Source organism: Fukomys damarensis, unplaced genomic scaffold (genome assembly GCF_012274545.1).
Source record: "Fukomys damarensis isolate Sample0158 unplaced genomic scaffold, DMR_v1.0_HiC HiC_scaffold_18, whole genome shotgun sequence".
NCBI classification, from domain to species: domain Eukaryota; kingdom Metazoa; phylum Chordata; class Mammalia; order Rodentia; family Bathyergidae; genus Fukomys; species Fukomys damarensis.
Genome location: NW_022900930.1, coordinates 29406325 through 29429531, shown reverse-complemented (window position 1 = coordinate 29429531; position 23207 = coordinate 29406325). Strand labels below are relative to the sequence as shown.

The following is a 23207-nucleotide window of genomic DNA, read 5'->3' as shown; positions in this document are numbered from 1 at the left end:
TAGTGCTATAGCTTATGGAAAATTTAAGAAATTATAGTATTTATCCATAAAAGAGTTCAATTTCTGCAACATAGAATAAAATCGTTTAATGTCTGTTCATCAAGACTGGAACACCTAGCAGTGAAAGTGTAATTTTAGTACAACTTGTGCTCTTTCACTTCCTGTCCCTGCTGTATGTAAGAAAACAGTGTACTTTCCAAACACCTCCTTTCTTCTCTCATCTGTGTCCTTTAAACTCTGCATGTACTCCTCAGCTTCTTGCTGCCAATTTCCTTGTATAAAATTTCTCCCCTAGTCTTAAAGCCATATCTTCTTGTCTTTTGTTTCCTCCCTGAAGAAGAGGAACTTCTCAGGCAAGAAAACTATTCCTCTCAAAAGCAAAGATGTTAAGAAACTGAGGTGATGTATATAGGACTTAACTTTTTAAGTTTGTATGTGTCTGAAATTTTATGATGATATTTTATAACAAATATTTGGGGCAATTAAGCTTAAATTATAAATACAAAAAAACCTTTGCAGAAGAATTTCTTATCAAACACTGAAACAAAGTAAAATTTATTCTGAATAGAATAGAAACAAATGCAAATAAACTCAAGTGATAATTCATTACAATGCCCACTATAACACCTTGTTACAAAGCACATCAGTAGAGAGTTACAGATTACAGTCTTAGTAAGTAAATATTGTTTTAAATGTGATCATGTAAATTAAAGTGTATTGAACATTATGCTATGTAAATTGAAAATGTTATAATTATATTCAGAGGGAATGCTTATTAAAGAGCATCTTATACATGGTACATCAAAGTCCAATAATGTATCATATTCACATAATGACTGTGATGTATTATCAGGTTTTCTGAACTATTAAGTGATATTTTTAAATGACATTAAATATTTTATTTAACCAATGAATCATAATGCACTAATATATTGCATAAAGGTAATCTAGCTGTAATTTATGATACATCTCAATGTAACAGTACAGTCTCATAATACTGAGTTACAAATATAACAGGAATCTGTTAACAAATTAATTTCTACAAATAATTCAATGTCCTACAGTGTGATTACAGATAATGTATGGGTAGTATGTATGATAAAGTCTATGAAGGTCACTGATGTGCAACATTTATTTTATAGTCTTCTGAATTTCTATCATATGTAGCAGGTTTTTCTGTTAGTTACTTTAACAATATTTACCATAGGATTTTTATGGTTGTTGAATAATTGAAAACCTAAAAATCTATTCCTTTCTAAATATATAGAAAACACAATTGTATAATGAAATAGGCCAACTTAAAATTATTATTGCGGCAATGTGAATTACAGGAAAACACCAATATTACTGGGTTATCCGTAATAATGTTTCCATCAAAGTTGTCCAAGAAAGAAAAATAAATTATGAACGAAAAACTTTTTAAAAACAACTAGTCAAAGTCTTATTTACAAAAACACTCGCTGCAGCATTATTTTTCATAGCTAAAATTAGAAATCACTTCAATGATAAACTATAGTGCAAGAGTTTCTTCTTTAAATATCATCTCTTCTACTGACTGAGTATAACTTGACATTAGAAATGCAACTATGAAAAAAATCGGCCAAATTCTTCTTGTGAAACTCACATTCTTAGTAAGAACAAGTGACAGTGAGCAGTCATACAATAACTAAATAGCCAGGTGTAGTGGTGCATGCTTATTTGAGAGCAGAGGCAAAAGGACAATCATTTCAAAGCTAGGCTGGGCAAGTTAGAGACCTTGTCCCAAAATAAAATAAATTAAATTAAAAAGTGTAGCTTAATAGTATACATCAACTCTGGGTTCGACCCCAGTACTTAAAAATATTATATGTTTCACAAATAAATGTGTTTATAAAAGGTTATAAAATAGGCCATAAGATAGAGTCATGGAATAGGTTTTTGGGAGAGTTGTGAATTTTGATGTCAAAATCTGAAAACATCTCTCAGTAGAGGTGCTTCTGAATGCAGGCCTGAATAGGTGAATAAATAGCCGTGAGCAAGTCAGTGGGGAGACCATTACAGGCTAATCAACAGCAGGCTTAAGGCTGTAGCAGACAAATGTTTTTCTTATTAGACAAACTAGTTCAGAATGAACAAAAAGGAAGTCAATATCAAATTAGTCTGGCAAGATATCAGTGGTATGATCATGTATGTCACTCAAATTCACATTAATTTTTCTCCAATTTTATAGGTAAAGAAAGGTTGGTATAATATTTAATACAATGATTTTAAACCCTGAATTTGGTTGAAAGGTTCATTATGTGTTAAAGGAAAAAGACCAACTTCAACAGCAAAAAAGATCAACGTTACTTATAAAAATACAATCCAAATAAAATATAATCTAAAATGAGTAATTAATCCAATAAAGAAGGCTGGTTATTCATGTCATCCACTTACACATGCAAATATAGCATAATGTCCTCTCTGAAATACTGTAACGTTTTAAGAAACGGTCAATGAGGGCCAGGGATTTAGCTCAGTCCACGCCTGCCTTGGAATCTCAAGGTCCTGAGTTCAGTCCCCAGTACCAAAAAAAAAACCAAAAAATGTTCAATGATATCATTACTCTGAAACCATTGGATATCTTGATAACATAAGAATGAGAAGTTAGGTTTCTTTAACCTAACTCTTTTTTATTTAAACATAGGTAGAAAACTGCAAAAAAAAAATCAAAACCAAAGGTTTGTGTTTAACCCTGATAAATAGATACAACTATGGAAAATGTAATTAAGCTCTGGATTATTCATATTTAAATGCAAAACAATTTATTAAATGTATTGATTTTTTCCAAATAGTCAGGTGATTAACTATACTAGAATGTAGACCAAAGCTTGAATTGTATTCATATCTTTATTAGGTGAACTATTTTTCATGTATGTTGATTTTGTTTTATGTAACGTAATGTTTAATAATAGTGTATTATCCAAAAAGGTGCACTAAAGTGTTTTATTTATATATTTTGTTTTAGTTGGATCACCATTATAATGAATTCAAACTTCATTCAATTATGTCTGAGCATAAAAAAACAATCACAGCAATCTCTTGGTGCCCACATAACCCTGACCTGTTTGCAAGTGGCAGTACCGATAATTTAGTGATCATTTGGAATGTTGCAGAACAAAAAGTCATTGCTAAACTCAACAATACAAAAGGTACTTTATAACAGATTTATTTTACTTAATGAAATGTTTTTATCTTAATAAGCATTTTATTAGTTTTTATTACTTTAGGTTGTAGTGTTTTAAGACTTCCTAATAATAACCCTCATAAGAAATACATTTCACATCATGACTCCCATGCATGTGAACAAATCAAAACATATCATGAAATAATTATAGTCATAACATGATTAATTAAAAAGTCAATGCTAAATAATTTCATTTAACATTTAAATATAATATATTTCCAAAATAAATAGAACCAGAAAATATTTTCTTAACAACTAAAAAGCCTTCCTTGTACACTATGATATTAAAATCTGTAACATATGAAGACTATTATGCATATTTCTGATAACCTGTCGAGCTGATTCCATTCCCTTATATGTAATTTGGTTAAAAGAGAAATTCCTACTTCAGCTTGGTGTAGTGGTACATGCCTATAATCCCAGTACTCTGCTAGATTGAAGCAAAAGGATCACACGTTCCAACTCATCCTAGAATACCTAGCAATTTAGGAAGACTTTGTCTGAAAAAAAAAATTAAGGCCTACAGGTACAGTTCAGTGCAAAAGCCCTGGGTTCAGTACGCCATACTGGAAAATCCTAGTTCATACAAATAGGTCTTTTTTAATTTAAATATCTTATCTACTTAGTATTAGAAATTGGGAAACCTTATTTAATCTTGCTCCATTATTATGTTAGAGTTAAGTAATTGTTTTCCTGTGTTGAATATCATGATGATTTATTCTTGTTCTAAGTACCAAGTATAGCTCAATTATTTGTTAGGGTTTTGTAAGCTACTGCTGGATATATTGTCCAAATTGAGCTTATTCTCTAAAAATAATGAAAATAATTTTGAGATAGGAAACTGAAAATGACAATTTCACTAACTTTGTTTTATTCAAAATTTATTTATAATATCCACCTAACCATGTAGCAACAATATTGGGAGCTCATATTCAATTATCTTTAAATTTCCTTTGGAATTTAGAGATATATTTAAAGTACTATCTTGTTTTTTCCTTGACTTTTCAAATTAAGTCATAGGGAATGCTGAAAATATCATGAAAATACTACAATTTAAAAACAATTATAGTCTTAAAAATATTTTCCAAATGAAGTTGTTAAAAACTAGAAAGCTAAATTTTATTTCCACATTCATATTCCATGTTTTATTATTTTTCACTTGCAAATCACCAGTGTATTAGACTGTGGGTAAAATTTTCTCCAATCTCTAACCAAAATACTTTTGAAAAGTTAACTATTCAATGAGTTACCCATAATGTAACTAACAATTTTGAATATTTTTAGTACATCAGTGAGAAAAACCAAGTGACTTTCAGTATCAAGCTTCTTGATATATAAGTAGAAATAGTGATTGGTAGCTTCAGTCAGAATTTTTCATGTATCCTCAGGTTTTCTGTTCATATCTGTTGCTCCACCAGTCAGAAATCCTTCAGATTATTCTAGTATTGTTTATATCAATCAAAAATATATCTTCCTGCTACCTTAAATCCAGCTTTATGTAAGACTTATGTATTTAATTATACATGTATTTATTTATACTGGGGTTGAACACGGCTTTTACATTGATCTTATTCCCCAGCTTTTCATTTTTATTTTTAATTTTGAGACAGTCTCACTCATTCACTAAATTGTGCAGATCTTCTCGTATTTATTACTTTCCCTTTCCTTTCCTCTACCTCACCCACTTCCCCTTCCCCTTAGACCTCTTCTTCTTATTTCACATTATCTTTTACACATTTTTTTCATTAAGTTTATTGGTATATTTTAGGTATACCATACAGTTACATACATCATCGGGAATTTGTACCTTTACATGATATAACTTGGTTCTTATTTTTCCCCCATTTCCCTGCCCTCCCTTCAACCCCTCTACCCCTCCCTATTTACAAACTTTGTTTCCATTTTTTAATTTTCTCATATGTTTTCCTTTCCCTTCTTTCCTTTCCTCTACCCCTTCCAAATTCCCCTTCTCCTTTGCCCCTTTTCCTCCTGTTTCACATAATCTATTATACCTTTTCATCCTTATTTACACTTTCAGTAGCTCACACCAGAGAAACTTCAGTATTTACATGTGTCCTATTTATTTCACTTGAGGGTATGACCTAGATGTGCAGACATCTAGCTATAAATGTCTGTAGTTTTTCACTTTTTACAGCGAGTAGTACTCCATTTTATAAACACACACACACACACACACACACACACACACACACACACACACACACACACACAGAATTTATTTATCCAGTCTCCAGATGATGGGCAATTGGGCTGTTTCCAAGTTTTAGCTGTTACATACTATGCTGCTAAATTTTTTTTAAGTAAATTTTTTTCTCTACTTCTTCATACCATATTTGATCTTGATCTTTCCTCTGTATTTTCCACTTCATTCTTCTTTTTTTCTAGTGTGAAGCAATATACTTAAATGACAATAAGTATTAGTCTATCCAAAAGTAAAATGTTATCACCAACTTTAGAAATGTTATATTTCAAGTAAAAATATCTAAGGATATTTTTGACAGAATTAAATTATTTGGTATTTCCTGGGCTCTTAGAAGTACTTGTATATAGTAAGCCATCATAGAGATATTTTCTATTATTGTAATTTGACACATTTCTGGTTGCTTCACTTTCCTAGATGTCTTCTCTAATGTGCATTCAGAGAGGCAACATTCTATTGTCTTTAAATTGTGCTATGGTGATTTGATCTATATAAAGTAACTTTCATCTATTGAATGAGCTCTTCTGTCGATACTTCCTAACACTACATACACTTTTATAGTACTTATCCACGAACTCATTCATTCGTACACTAAGCAAATATTTATGGAGTTCCTATTGTGTGTCCCTCTTTGAACTGGGCAATAGTTTCCGTTTTCTTCCTGTTGGAGAACATAGACTATACAAACTGCACTTACTGCAAACCAGAATCTTTCAAAATTGTCTTTATTCATACCTTTTCTTTTATGAAAATACTTTCTCTCCATATATTTAAATTTTACCTCTCCTTCAAAGTGTACTTTAACCCTAATTTCTTTCTATGACAGTATTCCAGTGGTTCCCAAACCTTACTCCTCCAAAATAATTGGGAGAAACTTGTTAAAAATTGAATCCTGGACCCTAACTCCATATTATCTGATAGATTCAACTTCATGATTCTGATGTAGTGATTGTGTCTCCCCCTTATAAACTTCCCATAACATTTATTTAATATAATTTGTTTGATTACAACAGTAGCAAGAACATTAATTATTAACTTTTGCACTCCACTGTGTAGTTGAAAAGCTACTTTTATATACATCATTATTATCTTTTTGAAACATTCGTGTGAAACAAGTGGTCAGTTATATTTATTATTTCCAATTTATAAATGAGAAAATAGAGGTTTAGAGAGAGAAAGTAATTTGTTTAGTTCATCTGAGGCAAAACTAAAATTTGAATCTCAAGTCCTGAAAACACATGGAATTTCACATTAAATTCATTTTTATTAAATCTTCACAGTTGCATTTATCTTTTTATACACCTGATATCTCTCATCAATTAATATTTAAGATCTTTAAAATATTTTATCCTATATTAACTTTTATATGTAGGATATCTAAAAAGGTGAAAGATTTATATGATCTGAAGAGAAACCAAAGTATTTATTTGTAGGATATCTAGCTATGGTCTTAGAGACAAATATACAATAAGTATGTATTTTTTAAAAACATGTATTATTTAAATACAAAACTGTAAGTTTCTTTGAGTACATAAAGCACATGACCATTTTAGTAACACTTGAAATTAAATAGATATTTTTCTTTTTATAATGAAAATTTTGTGCATGTGTTCATTGTTGTCTTTGGGATGATTATTTTAGAAAATAACTATCAATTAAGAAAGTAATGTGTTTTAAAGTAATGAACTTTGTTTTTGTATTTTAGTTGGTTTTAAAAACCTACAAGGCATCAAGTATTTAATGGTACAGTCTTATGCCATAAGTTGCTAACATGTACATCTGTTTAATTCATTCCAGGAATACCTGCCTCTCTTAGCTGGTGTTGGAATGCAGATGATGCTGTAGCATTTGTTTCCTACCGAGGCCCACTGTTCGTTTGGACCATTTCAGGGACAGACAGTGGAGTAATTGTACACAGAGATGCTCATAGTTTTTTGTCTGATGTCTGTATGTTCAGATGGCATCCTCACAAAAAGGGGAAAATTGTGTTTGGTCATATTGATGGAAGTCTGTCAATTTTCCAGCCAGGTAAGAATTTCATTAGTCTGGTCTCAAATTATATTTTTCATAGCAGATATACTTTTTTTTTTTACATACATATAGTAGTATGCTTTCAGCTACTATAGCAAATACCTCAGATGAATCAACTTAAAAATAAGAAAATGTTTTTGGGTTAGCCTTGGAGCTTTCAGTCTGATGGTCTCCATTGTTTTGAGCCTGTGGTTGGTTACAGAGGGCATCACGGCAGAAGCACATGGAAGAGGAGGCTCCTTCGCCTCACGTGGGTGTGAAGGAAAGCAGAGGAAGGGGCCAGAGTCCATCATCTCTTTCAAGCGCACAGCATCAATAACTCCAAAACACACGGAACCACCTTTCAAAGATTTCACCATCTCCAAAGAGTGCCTTAGGCTGGCAATCAAGCCTTTAACACATCAGCCTTTGGAGGACATTGTTTACAAACTACAGTGCATAAAGCCCTAAGTAGCAGCATTTTAAATTTAAAATAATAGATGTGAAACTATTATTCAATATTATGCTGATGCCAAATGTTCATTTAAAGTAAATTTTACTTATAGGGATTGTAATACATTCAACTCAGCTATGAAGGCTTACTTTGAATTAATCCAAATCAATCACTTGTCCAGTGTTGGTACTTTTCAAGTCGATGCATTATGTTACACATTTACTAAGAAAATTACCTGAATAAACAAGGACATGCAGCTGGAAGATATGATGGCTTACTAACACACTTCCAAAGTACTTGGGCATTTGTACCATTCTGATACCATAGCTCCTTAACAAATGCCTTAAACCTGGAATGAATTGGAACAATTTCTTTGAACTATTAGTTAATTAGTTTAGCTGGATGAAAGTGTCTGAGAAATGAATTTATATTCATTTTTGTAATGTAAGCAATAACAAAAATATAATTTAAGAAGTAAAGAATTACCAGAATTGCTCTCCTTTCTTACATAAATATGTTAACTTACACGTTTTAACCATCTGGCATTTCTCTTAGTATATGGTTGGCTAGATGGTTAGATTAAAGTACTTTCTTAGGTTCAGGATAGTTTCTTTTGCAAAGTATATTACATTCAATTTACCTGACATTAATAGAAGAAAAAGGAATTTTCATCGAACAGAGGAATTGGTGAAATGTTAAATCTTTCCTAAATTAAAAAAATGATAATGTAAAAGTATTCATCCATTGAGGGCATTCCATGTTAAACATATTTTAAGTAGGATCTATTACTTACCTTTAAGAAAAGGTAAAATTAGATACTGGACATGTATTTCTCTATCTCCTTCCTTTTCTGCTTGTACATGTCCTCTGTTTTTCTGGGTTTTACCAATTTAACATGGAACAGTGTCATCTATTGTTGGCGACTAGTATGAAGAAGAATCATACAGCAGTGACCATTGCTTCATTTAAATTTTTTGTCTCAGACTTCTACACTGCCACTCCCTCTGTTACATCCTTTATGTCAGATTGTGTTCTACAGTTGTCATAAAAGCTTGTAACTAAGTAAGCCACATAGTTCACAGGTTTTCTATGTTTCGATTAGGTGACTACCACTTCTCTCTCCTGTACCCTTTATTTGGGGAAAGTCTCAAGTTTCAGGAGTTAACTGACAATGGCTGTGAGCTCAGTGATTCCTCCTCTTATCGCTCTGCTCTCTGGGTTATTTAACCAGATCTTTGTAAAGATGCTTCCTCACTTAACTACTGGCTGTTCTGCACCCAAAGGTTCCATCAGAATGGTCACACTTTCTCTTTTTTTTAAATCATGAAGTTTATTGGTACATTTTAGGTATACAACATGATGGCAGTTGTCATTGGGAATTTGTATCTTTACATGATGTGTCTTGGTTCTTATTTTCCCCATTTCCCTGCCCTCTTTTCACCCCTCCACCCCTTCCTATTTACAAAGACTTTGTTTCTGTTTTTTCCTTTTCTTATATATATTCTTTTCCTTTCCCTTATCCCTGGGCACGCTTTCTTTTCAGGGAATCTGTATGATGACTAAGATCTGAAGAGGATTCCGAGGAGTGGTCTTTTTTTTAAATTATTCTAAATTGCATTCTTGAATTTTTTTTACTATTCTGTGATCTGTCTTTGTAGGCATCTGTTTTCATTGACTAGATCTTTCTCTTTTTTGCTTTATCATTATTTTTGAAGGAATAAAGCCATAAGACATTGCATTATGTAGCTAAGATCCAAAATATTCAGACATTATATAGTTATTTTGGCATAGAAAGAATCAGGAAGAATAAAGGTGTCCTTTGATTTTCTGTATCCTAGGTTTATATCAGGATACAGATTATGATATTTGAGCAGTCTGAGCTATGAGGCTTGTAGAAGATTTGTTTTCCAATAATTCAACCAATTGTTAAAGTAATTTGTGCATCTCTGCCTGAGTCATCAGTGTTGTTTCTCTTGATGCCCTCATGTATTAGTTTACTAGAGCTGATATAGAAATGTACCCACTGAATGGCTTAGAACAACAAAAAATTCTTGTCTTACAATTCTTCAGACAAAATATGTGAAATAAAGTGCTAACAGGGCCTTCTCCAGAGGCAATAAAGAAGGATGCAGTGCTTTCCGTAGCTTCTGCCAGTTCCTTGCCTCCTGGCAGCATGTGTTTGTGTCCGAGTTTTCTTTTTTATGAGGTCGCAATCATGTTGGATTAGGGCCCGCTCTAAGGACCTCACCTTAACTAGGACATCTGCAAAGACTTCGACAATTCAAATCATAAAAAACCAACACAGACTTCTTCACTTCCCTTATTCCATGGGATTTATTTAGCAGTTAGTACATGCAAAATAGGATGAAATATATAATCCTATTATATATTTTCCTTTTGCTTAGACATGAGCTAATTGATTATGACAGAAACCCTAACTTATAATTCTAATACTGTTCTAGATTGTGAGTTTGAAACTTTGGAACTGTTGAAGTTAATAATGGTATTGATAGGCTTCTAGTGTTTATGAGGAGTTGGCAATTTCATATTCTTCAAAACTCTTTGGCACAAAGATGGTTCTAGTACTATCTTACAACATGAGGTTTCTGTCCTCCAGGCCCTTGCAGGAAACTATGACCTACAGCTCTTTATTGTCTAGACTTTGTCTCTTTTGGAATTACAGCTAGTCTTGGAGTACTGTTCTCATGTAGGTCAGCTATTATTTTAAATATATGATTTCTAAACTATGCTCTGTATGTATATTTGTGTATATTTGTGCCCACGCGCGTGTGTGTGTACATGTTGAAGGTAGGAGAATTTCATAGGTGGTTTAGATAGACTTTAAGCCTCCTCCTAATCAACCTAGAAAACACCATTTATTTCTGAATTTTATGGAAAATTTCTTGTAAGAGGATTTTAGAGCAAACACAAGCAAAACAAAGTAGCTAGTCAAGGTAGCACATGCCTGTATTCCCCACGCTTGGCAGGCTGATACAGTAGGATAAAAAATACCGCAAATTCAAAACCAGCCTGGGCTTCATAGTGAATTCACAGCTAGCCTGAGTTACATAACAAGGCCCTGTCAAAAAACACAACACAACAAAACAAAAAAATTTGGAAATGGCAAATAGCTTTAGCATTTGCAAGTTGTATTCTTAGACTAAGTTCATCATAGAACTTATTTTTTTTTAATGTTCATTATAGAAATGTTGAAATTGAATTGGCTTTGGTCAGTTGTTTACTATTTCACCAGTACACATTAAGAAAATTTACATTTTTTTAATCTTAAAAATGTTGTTAATGATATCATGTTTATGTAACACTGTATCTGTATTTTAAAATCATGCAGAAGATATCGATTTCTGATACAAATTCTAGAAAAGCACATTTTGGTTTGTTTGTTTATCCTGTGGACCTTGTGTTTTGTGTAATCTTTAATTGTATTTTTCCTCTTTGATCCAGCTACCTCGTTTCAAAATCAAATATTTAACAGCTGCGTTATTTATTACCCTTGCCTTTTTTCAACCTCAGTGTTTTGCTAATTTTTTCTCGTATAGAAACTATCAGTATTATCTCATTATTGATCTACTCATTATACCTGCTTATGTCTTTATCAGAGAATACAAATTTGCCTGCTTTTGTATATATTATTAACAGATATAAATATATAATAAATATGAATGAAAATATTATCATCTGCTGTTCTAATGACCAGCTGTAAAATTTTGTAGATTCATTTTTCTGCCTTTTTAAATAAAAATATCAAAAATACCGATACTAAATAAAATGATTAATAAAGTTTGTTGTGATTTTGACTATAGCAAGAGGATATTAGAACAACATGATTTAGATATTATAGCATTAACATTATGAATTCTTGTTTTGTGTTACTGTGGGATTTGTTTCTACATTCTGGAATATTTTTAATAAATAATAAATAGTAACTGGCACAAGCAAATACTTAAAATGTACTTTTAAAAGGCTAGTAAATCTTGGTTAATGAGTCATTTTTTAACCTCTCTTAATTTTCTAATGATTAACTGTATTCACATGCATCAGTATCATAATAAATAGTAATTTAGTAGATGCTTTTTGGTAAAGAAAAAACAGACTTTTCTTGATGGTCATATGCAAAGTTTTTATAAAACTAAATAAATAAGATCTCTTATTTTCTTTTATAATTATGTATGCAAGAATTTAAATAAAATTCTACTATTTAAGATTAACATTGTACTTAAAGAATAACATATCTTAGTAAATCTCATTGCACACCAGAAAAGACAATTTTCAATTCATTTTACAAATATATATCCAAGAAAAATTGATTTTATTCTCTGCTTTTAAAATATGAAGTTTCTGCCAATTCTGTGTGTTTTTAATAAACACTTCCTTTAAAGTTTATAATATGACTAATTGGTACATTTTTTAGGGTTGCAATCTCTAAATTTAGTTGTTTCACTCTCCCTTGAAAGTGATGGATGGTACTGACTGTAAGTTTTCCTTGTAGTTCATCAAAAAGGAGCATTTTTTCCTCATTTACCCAGTCATGTAAATAATTTGTAAAAATATGCTATTTATTACATATCCCACTGTTCTAAGCCTTTTAATCAACTATATCCTTATTTAAAATATCCTGTAACATAAATGTTATGTCCTCCCTTATAAAAATGGAGACACACACACGGCCAGGGATGTAGCTCGGTGGCACTGTGCCTGCCTGGAAAGCAAGAGGCCCTCAGATCAATTCCTGGTACCAAAAGAAAAGAAAAATGGAGACACACAGAGATTATATATCTTGTGCAAAATCACAAAGCTAGTTGGTGGTAGAATTGAGATTTGGACGTGGGCAGCCAACTGCAAATTCTATGCTTTTAATCAGTGCTTATATTCTTCATTTTGATAAGTCCTTCCCTCTTCCTATGTTGTCGTAAGTCAGTAAAATTTGTTGTTGACAAGATTAGGTATACTATTTATCTGCATCTTTCTCTTTCAGTTTTCCTGTAACAAACAGAAGTATAACTTATGGAGCTAGATATTGTCAAAGCAAAGCAATTAAATCTGCTCATTACAACAAATTAATTCCCCTATATTCATACATATACATGTGCACAAAATACCAAATTTGAATTATCAGATCTGTCTGAAATTGGTGGTGTACAAGGAGAAAATTAATATGATCTAAATTATTGATTTCTGTGTCTTGTTTTAAATATATTCACTCATATTTTAATAGGTAACAAAAATCAGAAACATGTTCTGAGACCTGAATCTCTTGAAGACACAGATGAAGAGGATCCAGTCACGGCCTTGGAATGGGATCCACTATCTACTGATTATCTACTTGTGGCTAATTTGCATTATGGAATTCGCCTAGTAGATTCTGAATCACTTTATTGCATAACCACATTTAATTTTCCAACTGCAGCAGCTTCTGTACAGTGCTTAGCCTGGGTTCCCAGTGCTCCTGGAATGTTTATAACTGGAGGTAAAACACTATTCCATGTTTTAAATATATGTACACTCTAATGGAATTAGAAAAATAATATTTTATTGGTTTTGTGAAAAACATTAATATTGCATACAGTATTTATTACAGTAAATGCTTTATTTAATTTATATGGTATGTCATTCACAGAGTTACAAATAAAAATGAAATTTAAGGCTCAATATACCATGTTTTTGGAAATATACTGTAATATATTGTTTATGTGCACATGTGTGTGTCAGTGTTTGTGAACAAAAACAAAGACATATCAGTTTCTGGTGTGGCCAGGTGATATTCATGGTATTGACCCATAAAACCAGTCTGACTGGAGAAGGAGCTCTGTTAGCCTCACTAATAATTTCTACAGCCCATAACCAGATATGTGCAGATAGATCGAAATATTTTTAGCCTAGGTTGAAGGTGAAAGAATCTATTGCCATGGGTCGAAAGGATGCTCCTTTGTGGTGTGCTAATCATGAGAGATAGAGCAAAGATGAGTAATAATGAAGGATGGGAAGATGGGGAAATTTAGGGATAATAACTAGAAATTAGGTGGCTGTTTACTTTTGCCATTTACTTAGGTTCAGAGAGAAGCCTCTGAAGAGATTACTGTCAGCTACTGTATAAATACTTCCTATATTTGCTTAATATAAAATAGTGAGGATTCTTTACCTTCTCAACACTTTTAAAGAAATTTTATACTTTTTTTTTCTGGTACTGGGGATCTAACTCAAGACCTTGCATTTGCAAGGCAGGCACAGTGCCACTGAGTTAAATATCTTGCCCCTTTACTTCTTTAGTACTTAATTTATACTTGGAAATAAATGAATTCTGCATTTATATATCCTAATTGGGGACCTCTGCTTTTGTATAACCATAAAATTCACCATTTTAAAATTATACAGTTCAGTGGTTTCTAGTATATTTGCAGAATTCTGCATCCATTTCTGCTATCTAATTCCAGAACATACAATGATTCTTCAACCAACCTTGGTCCCAACAAATTATGTTCCATTACACCCCTATAGCCCCAGGCACACCCATGTGCATGCATAGACTTTCTATGTCTAATTCTTTGCTTACTTTGTCCACTTCATAGAAATGAAAACCTCTAGTGTGTGGCCTTTTGTGTCTTGTTTCTTTTACTTTACCTAATGTTTTCAAGGTTTATACATGTCGTAGCATGTATAATTATCATTCATTTTTATGACTGAATAAAATTCTATGTGGATTTGCCAGTCTTTCTTTTTAATTAATACATATTGTTATTGTTTCCAGTGAGTGTTGGGCTATCTAGAACAATGACATGAACATTTATGTGCAATTTTTTGCGTGGATACACACTTAAAATTCTCTTTATTTTATACATATGAGTAGAGTTGTTCTTACAAAAATTTTGTATTTGATTGTTTGAAGGACTACCAGACTATTCTGCAAAGCAGCTATATTAAGGTGGGATTTTTTGAAGGAAAGGGATTTTCTAAGTGATAACACTTATTTGGTGAAATAGTTTATAAACATTTTTTAAAAGGAAGGTTTGAAGGTGATCTGTCTTGCAAATGCAAGAACCCGAGTTCAATCCCCGGTTTAAAAAAAAAAAAAAAAAGGAAAGGTTATTTAATACTAGAAGAAATAATTCTATGTAGCTGACAGTTTCCTGAAACATTTCTATTGGAGTGCTTCTGTGATAAAATCGTTATACTGATCTTAACGGAGAGAAAATGCCATTGCAGGCAGTGTCTACCCCATGAAAAGGTTTGTATGAGAAATATAAATTGAAATGTAAAAATTGAATAGTATCTCAATAGTTTATTTCATTGCGTTATTTCACCATGTTATGATTCAAAGCATTTCAATAATTAGTGCTAAAAATCTAGCAAGTTGAAATCTGCATTATTTCTATGTCTGCACATTTTCATTTCAAAATATATTAATATTTTATTTTTCGTGATCCAACTAGATTCTCAAATAGGTGTTTTGCGCATTTGGAATGTTTCAAGAACTACACCTATTGATAATTTTAAATTAAAGAAAACAGGATTTCACTGCTTACATGTGCTTAATTCTCCTCCTAAGAAAAAATGTAAGTAAAAATAACATCAAAATGTTAATATCCCTAAAGATATTTTGTGTCAAATGAAATGACATGTAATGATATAACTGTATCAAACATCATCATTACTTAAATGAAGATTTGAAAATAACCTTAACAGTATATATACTAAAGGAAATATGAGTTATGGTAATAATTTATATTACCAAATTGGAAATATTTAGAATCAACTTATATTTCTAAAGTGCTATTACATTGAAATATTCAGATAATCAAATTATATCTGTGAAAGTGAAACAATATATTGTTAAAAATTAGAAATATCAAGAGATGAAATTAAGCAAAATTGATCTAAATTTGTTTTAAATATATTTGATTTATAATCTGTACAATTTATAACAAAATTAAAATAACCCCAATATAAAAATTATAAGATCTAGAACATAAATTTTATATTTAGATACCAGTTACCAACTGAATTAGTAGTCAGAATTATGGATATTCTACATCCGTCTTCATTTGTTTTTGTGTGTTTTGTTCTCATTGTCATTCTTTGTTTCTATAAGTAAATTATAAATTATATATAATCTTAAATTATAAATCTTAAATATTATAAATTAATTTATTATAATTAAAATCTGGAACTTTGAAGGAAGTTTTAAATTGAAATTGTTAACACAGAGGAAAATAAATTAAATTCTTTTTAGATCTACTATGATTATTCTGCATATTGGGAGTGTTCCCATTTTGTGAAGATCATAAAAAATGCAGACTAGGGAATTTAGTGATTGCAGCCCTACAGTTTTTAGTTTCTCTTTTCTCAAGCCCATATGTCTTTATAATATACTAAATAATTAGCCATGGCATTTCAAACTAATATTATTTTGGTATCTTCTTCAGTAGGCAGTGACAAGTAGTGTAACATCTCTAGATTTGAAACTGTAGCCTTTCTACAAATTTAAATTTTTCTGTGGAGTCCTAATAGATCCAAAGACTGGAAATTCGAGGATCTAGAAATATCAAGACTGATGAAATAATGTGTCTGAGGCTGGCATGTTAGTATGTCTTGCATTTTTCCTGTTTCTTTTAGTTTCTTTGTTCATCAGCTGTGAATGTTCATATCATAGAATGACAGTGATGGAGACTATTTTCTTTCAATATTTTCTATTGCAGAAGCAGCCCATATCATTAGATAAAAGGAAAAAATATATATATATAAACCAATCTTGTACTTGAATAATTCCTTCTGGATGACCTGTTATTAGATTTCTAGAGTTTCTTCCCCAGATTTTTAAGATAAGAGGATGCAAGAACAATTATAAAAATGGAATTTTAAAAGGATGAGCAACTCATTTAATTCTTAAAAACATGAATTGCAAGTAGATTAATTCATAAAAGTTGTTTAGACCACTCTAATTAAGCTAATTAAAATATTAGAAAAATCAGTTTGGGTAATACAATCTTTTAACCAGGCTATCATTAAAATTTCATTGAGCCAGCCTGACAGCTACTGGCTACCTCTCTCATAATTAGTTGTTCATTCTAGTTTGGACTTCCTGTCCCTTTCAGATACAGAGAAATGAATAGTGTCCATAATGAATGGAATAAGATTTTATTATATTGTAATAAAAAAGAAAATACTAGTACATATAATCTATATCTATATCTAGATATAGATATAGATATAGATTATATAATAATTATACTTCAGTATGTAATTCATAATACATTATTCTAATAATTTACAGTGGCATTGTTATTTTGTATTATGTTGCAAAAGTATTCTCACTATGAAAAGACTAATTGAAAGAGGACTGTTTATGAAATGAAAACATAAAAATAATTAAACAATGCAATATTTATATAATTGAAAATAAAAATGGAAGTCTCTGAACAGTAAGAAAAAAAATAGGATGAAGAAAGAAAAAATTAGATGCAAATTTAAGTCAGACAGTGGTAGTATTCTTAATTTGGGTGTTAAATTGAATTATAAATAATCTTAAATATTAGTGTTTTGTTGACTAATGAATTATTGGCAGGGAGTTATTTACTTTATGAGGAAAATGTCAGATGTGTGTGTGTGTGCAAGTGAAGAATATACTATTATATCAGTATTTTGAAGGAAGATTATCTTCAAAAGTAATCATGTTGGTGCTTTATTTTATGGAGAGATAAGAAATCAAATATTCACACCATATTGTGATTTCTCACACCCAAATTTTAATCCATTTTGGTCCATCTGCATTTCTATGTACCTTTTCAAAATAAAATCTAGTTTTGTGCTTATATTTCCATGTTTTTTTGCAATGCTGCAAAAGTGCTCGTGCAGTAGAAATTGTGGTCATTCACATAAGTGTTTTTTAAATGATGAAGCATCATGTTAGTTAAACTCTGTGGTTTTATTCTGAAGGGAATCTATTGACATCAATGCTTTCTCTTTTCTCCCTTCTTTTTTAGTTTCAATCCAGTCTCCAACCAAAAATCATTATACATCCTCAACAAGTGAAGCAGTTCCACCCCCAAGCTTGACCCAGAATCAAGCATTTTCTCTTCCTCCGGGTCATGTTGTGTGCTGTTTCTTAGATGGTGGAGTAGGACTTTATGATATGGGAGCCAGGAAGTGGGATTTTCTTAGGGATTTGGTATGTCTGTTATTATTCCTTCCATTATATAGCTTACTGTATTAAACCATGATGCTTACTTTTACCTGTATATTATTAAAATTATTTTAAGACCTTTTCTTAGTTTAAATATTTAAAAAAATGTGTAGAATAATGACAAGACTATTAACTTTTTAAATATTTAAAAGTCAATTAACAGAACATGACTGACTTCTTTGTGTTTTATGGGATTGAAAAGTAAGGTCTGGGGGTGTAGCAGAATGCTAGAGTGTGTGCTTAGCACATGTGGGGCTCTTGGTTCAAACCCTAGAGCTGCAAGGAGAAGAACTACATAGCAATGTATTATGTGAAGTAAAATGAGAAAAGATGTTTGTTCAGAAGGAAAGATAAGTCAATCTCTGCCAATTATTCTAAGCTTTTTTGTTGTTATTGTCTTTGTGAATTAAGTAAGATTTGATTAGATTATTTTTAGGATTATTTCTATGACTGATTCATTATAATAATCCCTTAATTCAATAAATTCTGTTCTCATAATCATTAAGGCTCTCCATGAGGCACAGTACTTCTTTGCAACTTCATATGTTGTCTAATTCTCTTCTGTTTTATATCCCCACCATCTCATATAGTGCCTAGTACATAGCAAAACTTTAAGTTTTATTGATTGGAGTCATACAATAATATATTTTGTATAATAATCGGGGTTTTTTTTTTTAGTTATCCTCCTTAATTCTGCCTAGTTCAGAATGTATGAAAATGTTCCTGTTTTTTGGTTAATCCAGAAATTTAGCAAATGTATGTATTAATTGCTTTGCTTTGTTCACACATAAACAAGGGCTCTAGACATTGACTGTCATTTTTAGAGATGAGACAGAAACAGTTAATAAGATTATATTATTTTAAGAAATGTTCCTTTCATTTTGTCCTCAAATTAGAAATTGAACTATTACAACACAGTTCTTTTTTTTTTTTTTTTTTTTTTTTTTTTTTTTTTTTTTTGAGACAGAGTCTCACTATGTAGTTCAGATTGACCTTGAACTCACTATGTAGCCCAGGCTGGCCTCCCAACTCACAGCAGTTCTCTTGCCTCAACTTCTCAAGTGCTTGTATTACAGGTTGCACCACCATGCCCTGCTATCAAATGCATTTGTTAAACCATGTGTAGTTTAGTTCTTTCAAAATACAGTGGTGACTTGTTTCAAGAAGTTAATTTCTTCCATGACTCTGGGAAGATGGCAGCAGTCATGTTAGTCACAGGATGTAGAGTTTGTAAATTAAAGCCAATTTTTGCTGAATGCTTCAGTTTGCTTACCGAATTGTTAGGGAACAGACACATTCGTGAACCAAAACATTACCAATATATCTTTTTTGTAGATGTTTATTATAAAAATCATTTAATTTTATTTCCATTTAAACATTTTTTCCATGCATACTCTTTCCTAATGTAGCTGACTTTTTCTGTACTGCAAATTATCATTTACTTTCAAATAAATTTGTTACAGGGAAGGGAGGAAGATGTAAGAATACTTTTAAATTTATAAGTTGTTTTATTGGTAGAAGAGAAATTATTCAGTTTTAACTCAGTAAATTTTCTATTAGTGGAGAGCTCCATTTTTTATTTAAAATCTACGTTAAAGCCAGATGTAGTGGCATAGGCCTTTAATCCCAGGAGTGAGGAGGATGAAGAAGGCAGATCACTGCGGATTTGAGACCAGTCTGGGCTACTTAGTGAATCCAAGAATAGCCTGAACTACATAGTAAGACTCTGTCATGAAACAAACAAACAAACAAACAATAAATAAATAAAATCTATGTTAAATACTAAGATATTAATTATATTTCAGTGGATTTTCTCACTTTAAACATGTCTGCCAATCAAGTTTTTCTCCTTAAACTTTCTCTTGTCCTAATAGAGCTCCAAATTTGAAATTACTAGTTACTACAAGAAAAATTTTCCTCTGATCTGTATGTAAATACAGATATAACATCTCCAAAGATTCTGAATTACCTTCGATAAGCAGTCTTATTAATGTGTATTCTGAAAGTTGTATTTCCATATGAATGTTTGCCTCTCTAAACTTAAGAAAAAAATGATGCAACATTTAGCTCTTTATTCCTACCTTTCTTTTGCTAAGAACAGATCATGGAAAGAGAAATGGTATAATTTGGTTCTTGCTATGTGAATTTGCAGATTTACAAAACTGAAATGAAGGCAGAGCAGTGAAACAACACTTCAGCGCTCACATACACGCAGCTACTGCCTTAAATGTGTTCTTAGCCTTGGAAATGACTGCCTGGAACAACTCCAGCCTGGTGACCAATGGCTGCAACATCTCCCTTTCAGCCTCTTTTACTAAATAAACCTTGAGATTTTTCTTTTTTCTTTCCTCTGCCTACACCTAATGGGAAGACTTTAACAACACTTTTGAATTTTCCTGAGAGTTTATGATTTCTGGTGTTAATGGCCATATATAAAGGTGAAAGGACTTCCTTCTCCACTACACTGGTAGAGGAATAGAAAGCCCCTCTTTATTCCTTCCCTAGATCCTCACATTTTATAGTTTCTGCTTCTTGGAGTAGAGGTTTCAGTTCCCATTCCACAATTTTTGGAAAAGGACAAAAATGTAACCCTAGCTATTGAAATTGGATTTTAACAGATGTTCCTGTAGGAAGATAGTGATTAAGCTCCACTTTAGAAGTTGTATGTTTACACATATCTGCATAATCACTTGATAGTCTTCTGGGTATTTAGAATCCAAATCACCCTGTAACACAAACAAGTATTCCAAGATCCAAAGAATACACTTGCTAGAAAATTTTGGAATAAGGCTCATTGAAAATCAGGGCCTTGCCTGATTCTTCCTATTTCTACTAAAATTATGAGGTACTTGTGGAGTATTATGAGTACAAAAAAGAGACATTTTCAATTGGTTGACTGCTAATTTCTATTTCATCTTGATTACCTATTATACTGCCATAAAAATACATAATGACTTTTCAGAGTTAATTGATTTATACGTGTCTGTGCTAGTATCCTGTTCATTTAAAATGATGAGAAGTGGGCTGGGGATTTAACTCAGTGGTTCCACTGCCTGCCTTGCAAGTACAAGGTCCCGAATTGAATTAGAAGGAGGAGGGGACGAGAAGGAGGAGGAGGAGGAGGAGGAGGAGGAGGTGGTTTTGAACTAAATTGAAATTAAAAGCTCAACTTTTCCATGTATTTGAATTCTGTTGTTGATTTCAAGAACTGTAATTGAGTAAAAAACAGGTTTGTAGAAAATACAGGTTTCATATCTATAATACTAAAAACTAGAATCTGAAAGGTGCCAAAATCTGAAACTTTTTGAATAGTAACATAATTACACAGGTGGAAAATTCCACACCTGATCTCAGATAGTTGATTACAGTCAAAAGGCAGGCACCCTAATCGTACTATATAAGATGATTTTTAGGTTCTGTATGTAGGATATGTATAAAAGATAAATAAACTTCAGATATAGACTGGAGTCCCATCCTCAAGATTTCTCATTGTATGTATGGAAATTTCCAAATCTGAAATCTGTAGTACAATAAACATCAAAAAGAACATGCAGTCATAGAACTGATTCTAACTTTGTATATTTCTTGCTTACCTATCTACTTTGGTATTAATATTTAGAAAACCATTATATATAATGTATGGTATATACCTATATAAATATATATATATATATATAAACATGATTATACATTATCATTTTTTACTTATAGTGTAAGTTTGCCTCAGAAACTGACTTTTTTTATATTACATTCCTAGGGACATGTGGAAACTATCTTTGACTGTAAATTCAAACCTGATGACCCAAATCTTTTAGCAACAGCTTCATTTGATGGCACTATAAAAGTCTGGGATATAAACACATTAACAGCTGTATATACTTCCCCGGGTAATGAAGGAGTTATTTATTCCCTTTCTTGGGCACCAGGTAAGAAGTAATTCGTTAAAATTGGGAATGCAATTACATGACTGTCCTATTTTATTTTCATTTGAATTACTTTCTTCTTCTGAATGTTATCTTGTTTCAAGTGATCATGTAGGCAAATTAGTACCAACTTTGGTACTAAAGAGTAGAATAGCATAACACTGTACCTGCTATTAGTAGAACATTCTTCATCATATAAAAGTATATGTCTGAAGTCTAAAACTTAAATGAAAATTGTGAATATAAAAACCATTGTTTCGAGCCTTAAAGATGATTTAATCTTTTTGAACATATTCTTCTACTGGACACTGATGATTTGCATCAAGAAAGTAAAAATGTTAGCAAATGAAAATTGTCTTTTTTTTGCTGTGTGATTACTCGTTGGTTGTGATTTTTAGGTGAATGTGGATTAAATTTAAAATATTAATCTCAGTTGATAGGAAAGAAAATGCAGTAGGATATAGATGATTGGTCTATATTTTAGAATACACACCACAGGGAAAGAAAAACAATTCAAACAAATTTGGAAATAATTTAAGAACCCAAAAAGAACAGCAGAATAAAAATAGTATAAATATGATAAATTTTTTCATGTTTATAATCGCTTATCACAAATTAATCCCTGCATATTCTTAAACCTAACTGATAGGTAACAGTGGCTCCTTTCTTCAAATGGGGTCCTCTTCTTGTATCATCTTTTTTTCATTAATTTTATTGGTACATTTTAGGTATACAATATGCTGACATTCATTATTGGGAATTTGTAACTTTTCATAATATATCTTGTCTTATTTTTTCCCCATTTCCCTGCCCTCTTTTCAATCACTGTTGTTTCATTTTCACAAATATTTTGTTATTTTAAAACAGAAATCATTGTTTATGCTTTTGACAGGTAAAATGTTTTTTTCACATTAATTGACCTATAAAAATATTTTCCTACTCATAAAAATATAACTAGATAATTAGGAAAGTATGCATATTGCCTGAATATATGCTAATAATGACAACTATTGATAATTTTTGTGGTGGTGATCGTGATAGTTTGGTCTTGATAAAAGCATTCCTTTTAGATGTGCGTACTAAAGTATTTATTGATAAAATAATACTGTGTCTATCGGATTTGTTCCAGAGAAATCCAACAGGTGCTAGAGATACGATTTGTCATATTCTGATCACTGTTGAAGCTGTATAATAGAAAG

General features: G+C 31.4%; 1 protein-coding gene across 7 annotated transcripts in view; it reads left to right on the top strand.

Moving 5' to 3' along the window:
• Wdr17 (WD repeat domain 17) overlaps window positions 1–23207 on the top strand; it is a 98129-nt gene that overhangs the window by 23940 nt on the left and 50982 nt on the right. For 6 of the 7 annotated variants that reach the window (XM_010629805.2, XM_010629807.2, XM_010629806.2 and 3 more), the window contains 6 exons: window positions 2987–3170; window positions 7224–7454; window positions 13124–13375; window positions 15336–15458; window positions 17886–18070; window positions 21843–22011. In XM_010629805.2, coding sequence (XP_010628107.1) covers window positions 2987–3170; window positions 7224–7454; window positions 13124–13375; window positions 15336–15458; window positions 17886–18070; window positions 21843–22011 — 1144 coding nt within the window. The remainder of the gene's footprint in view (window positions 1–2986; window positions 3171–7223; window positions 7455–13123; window positions 13376–15335; window positions 15459–17885; window positions 18071–21842; window positions 22012–23207) is intronic. The other variant, XM_033765431.1, reaches the window with a different exon arrangement.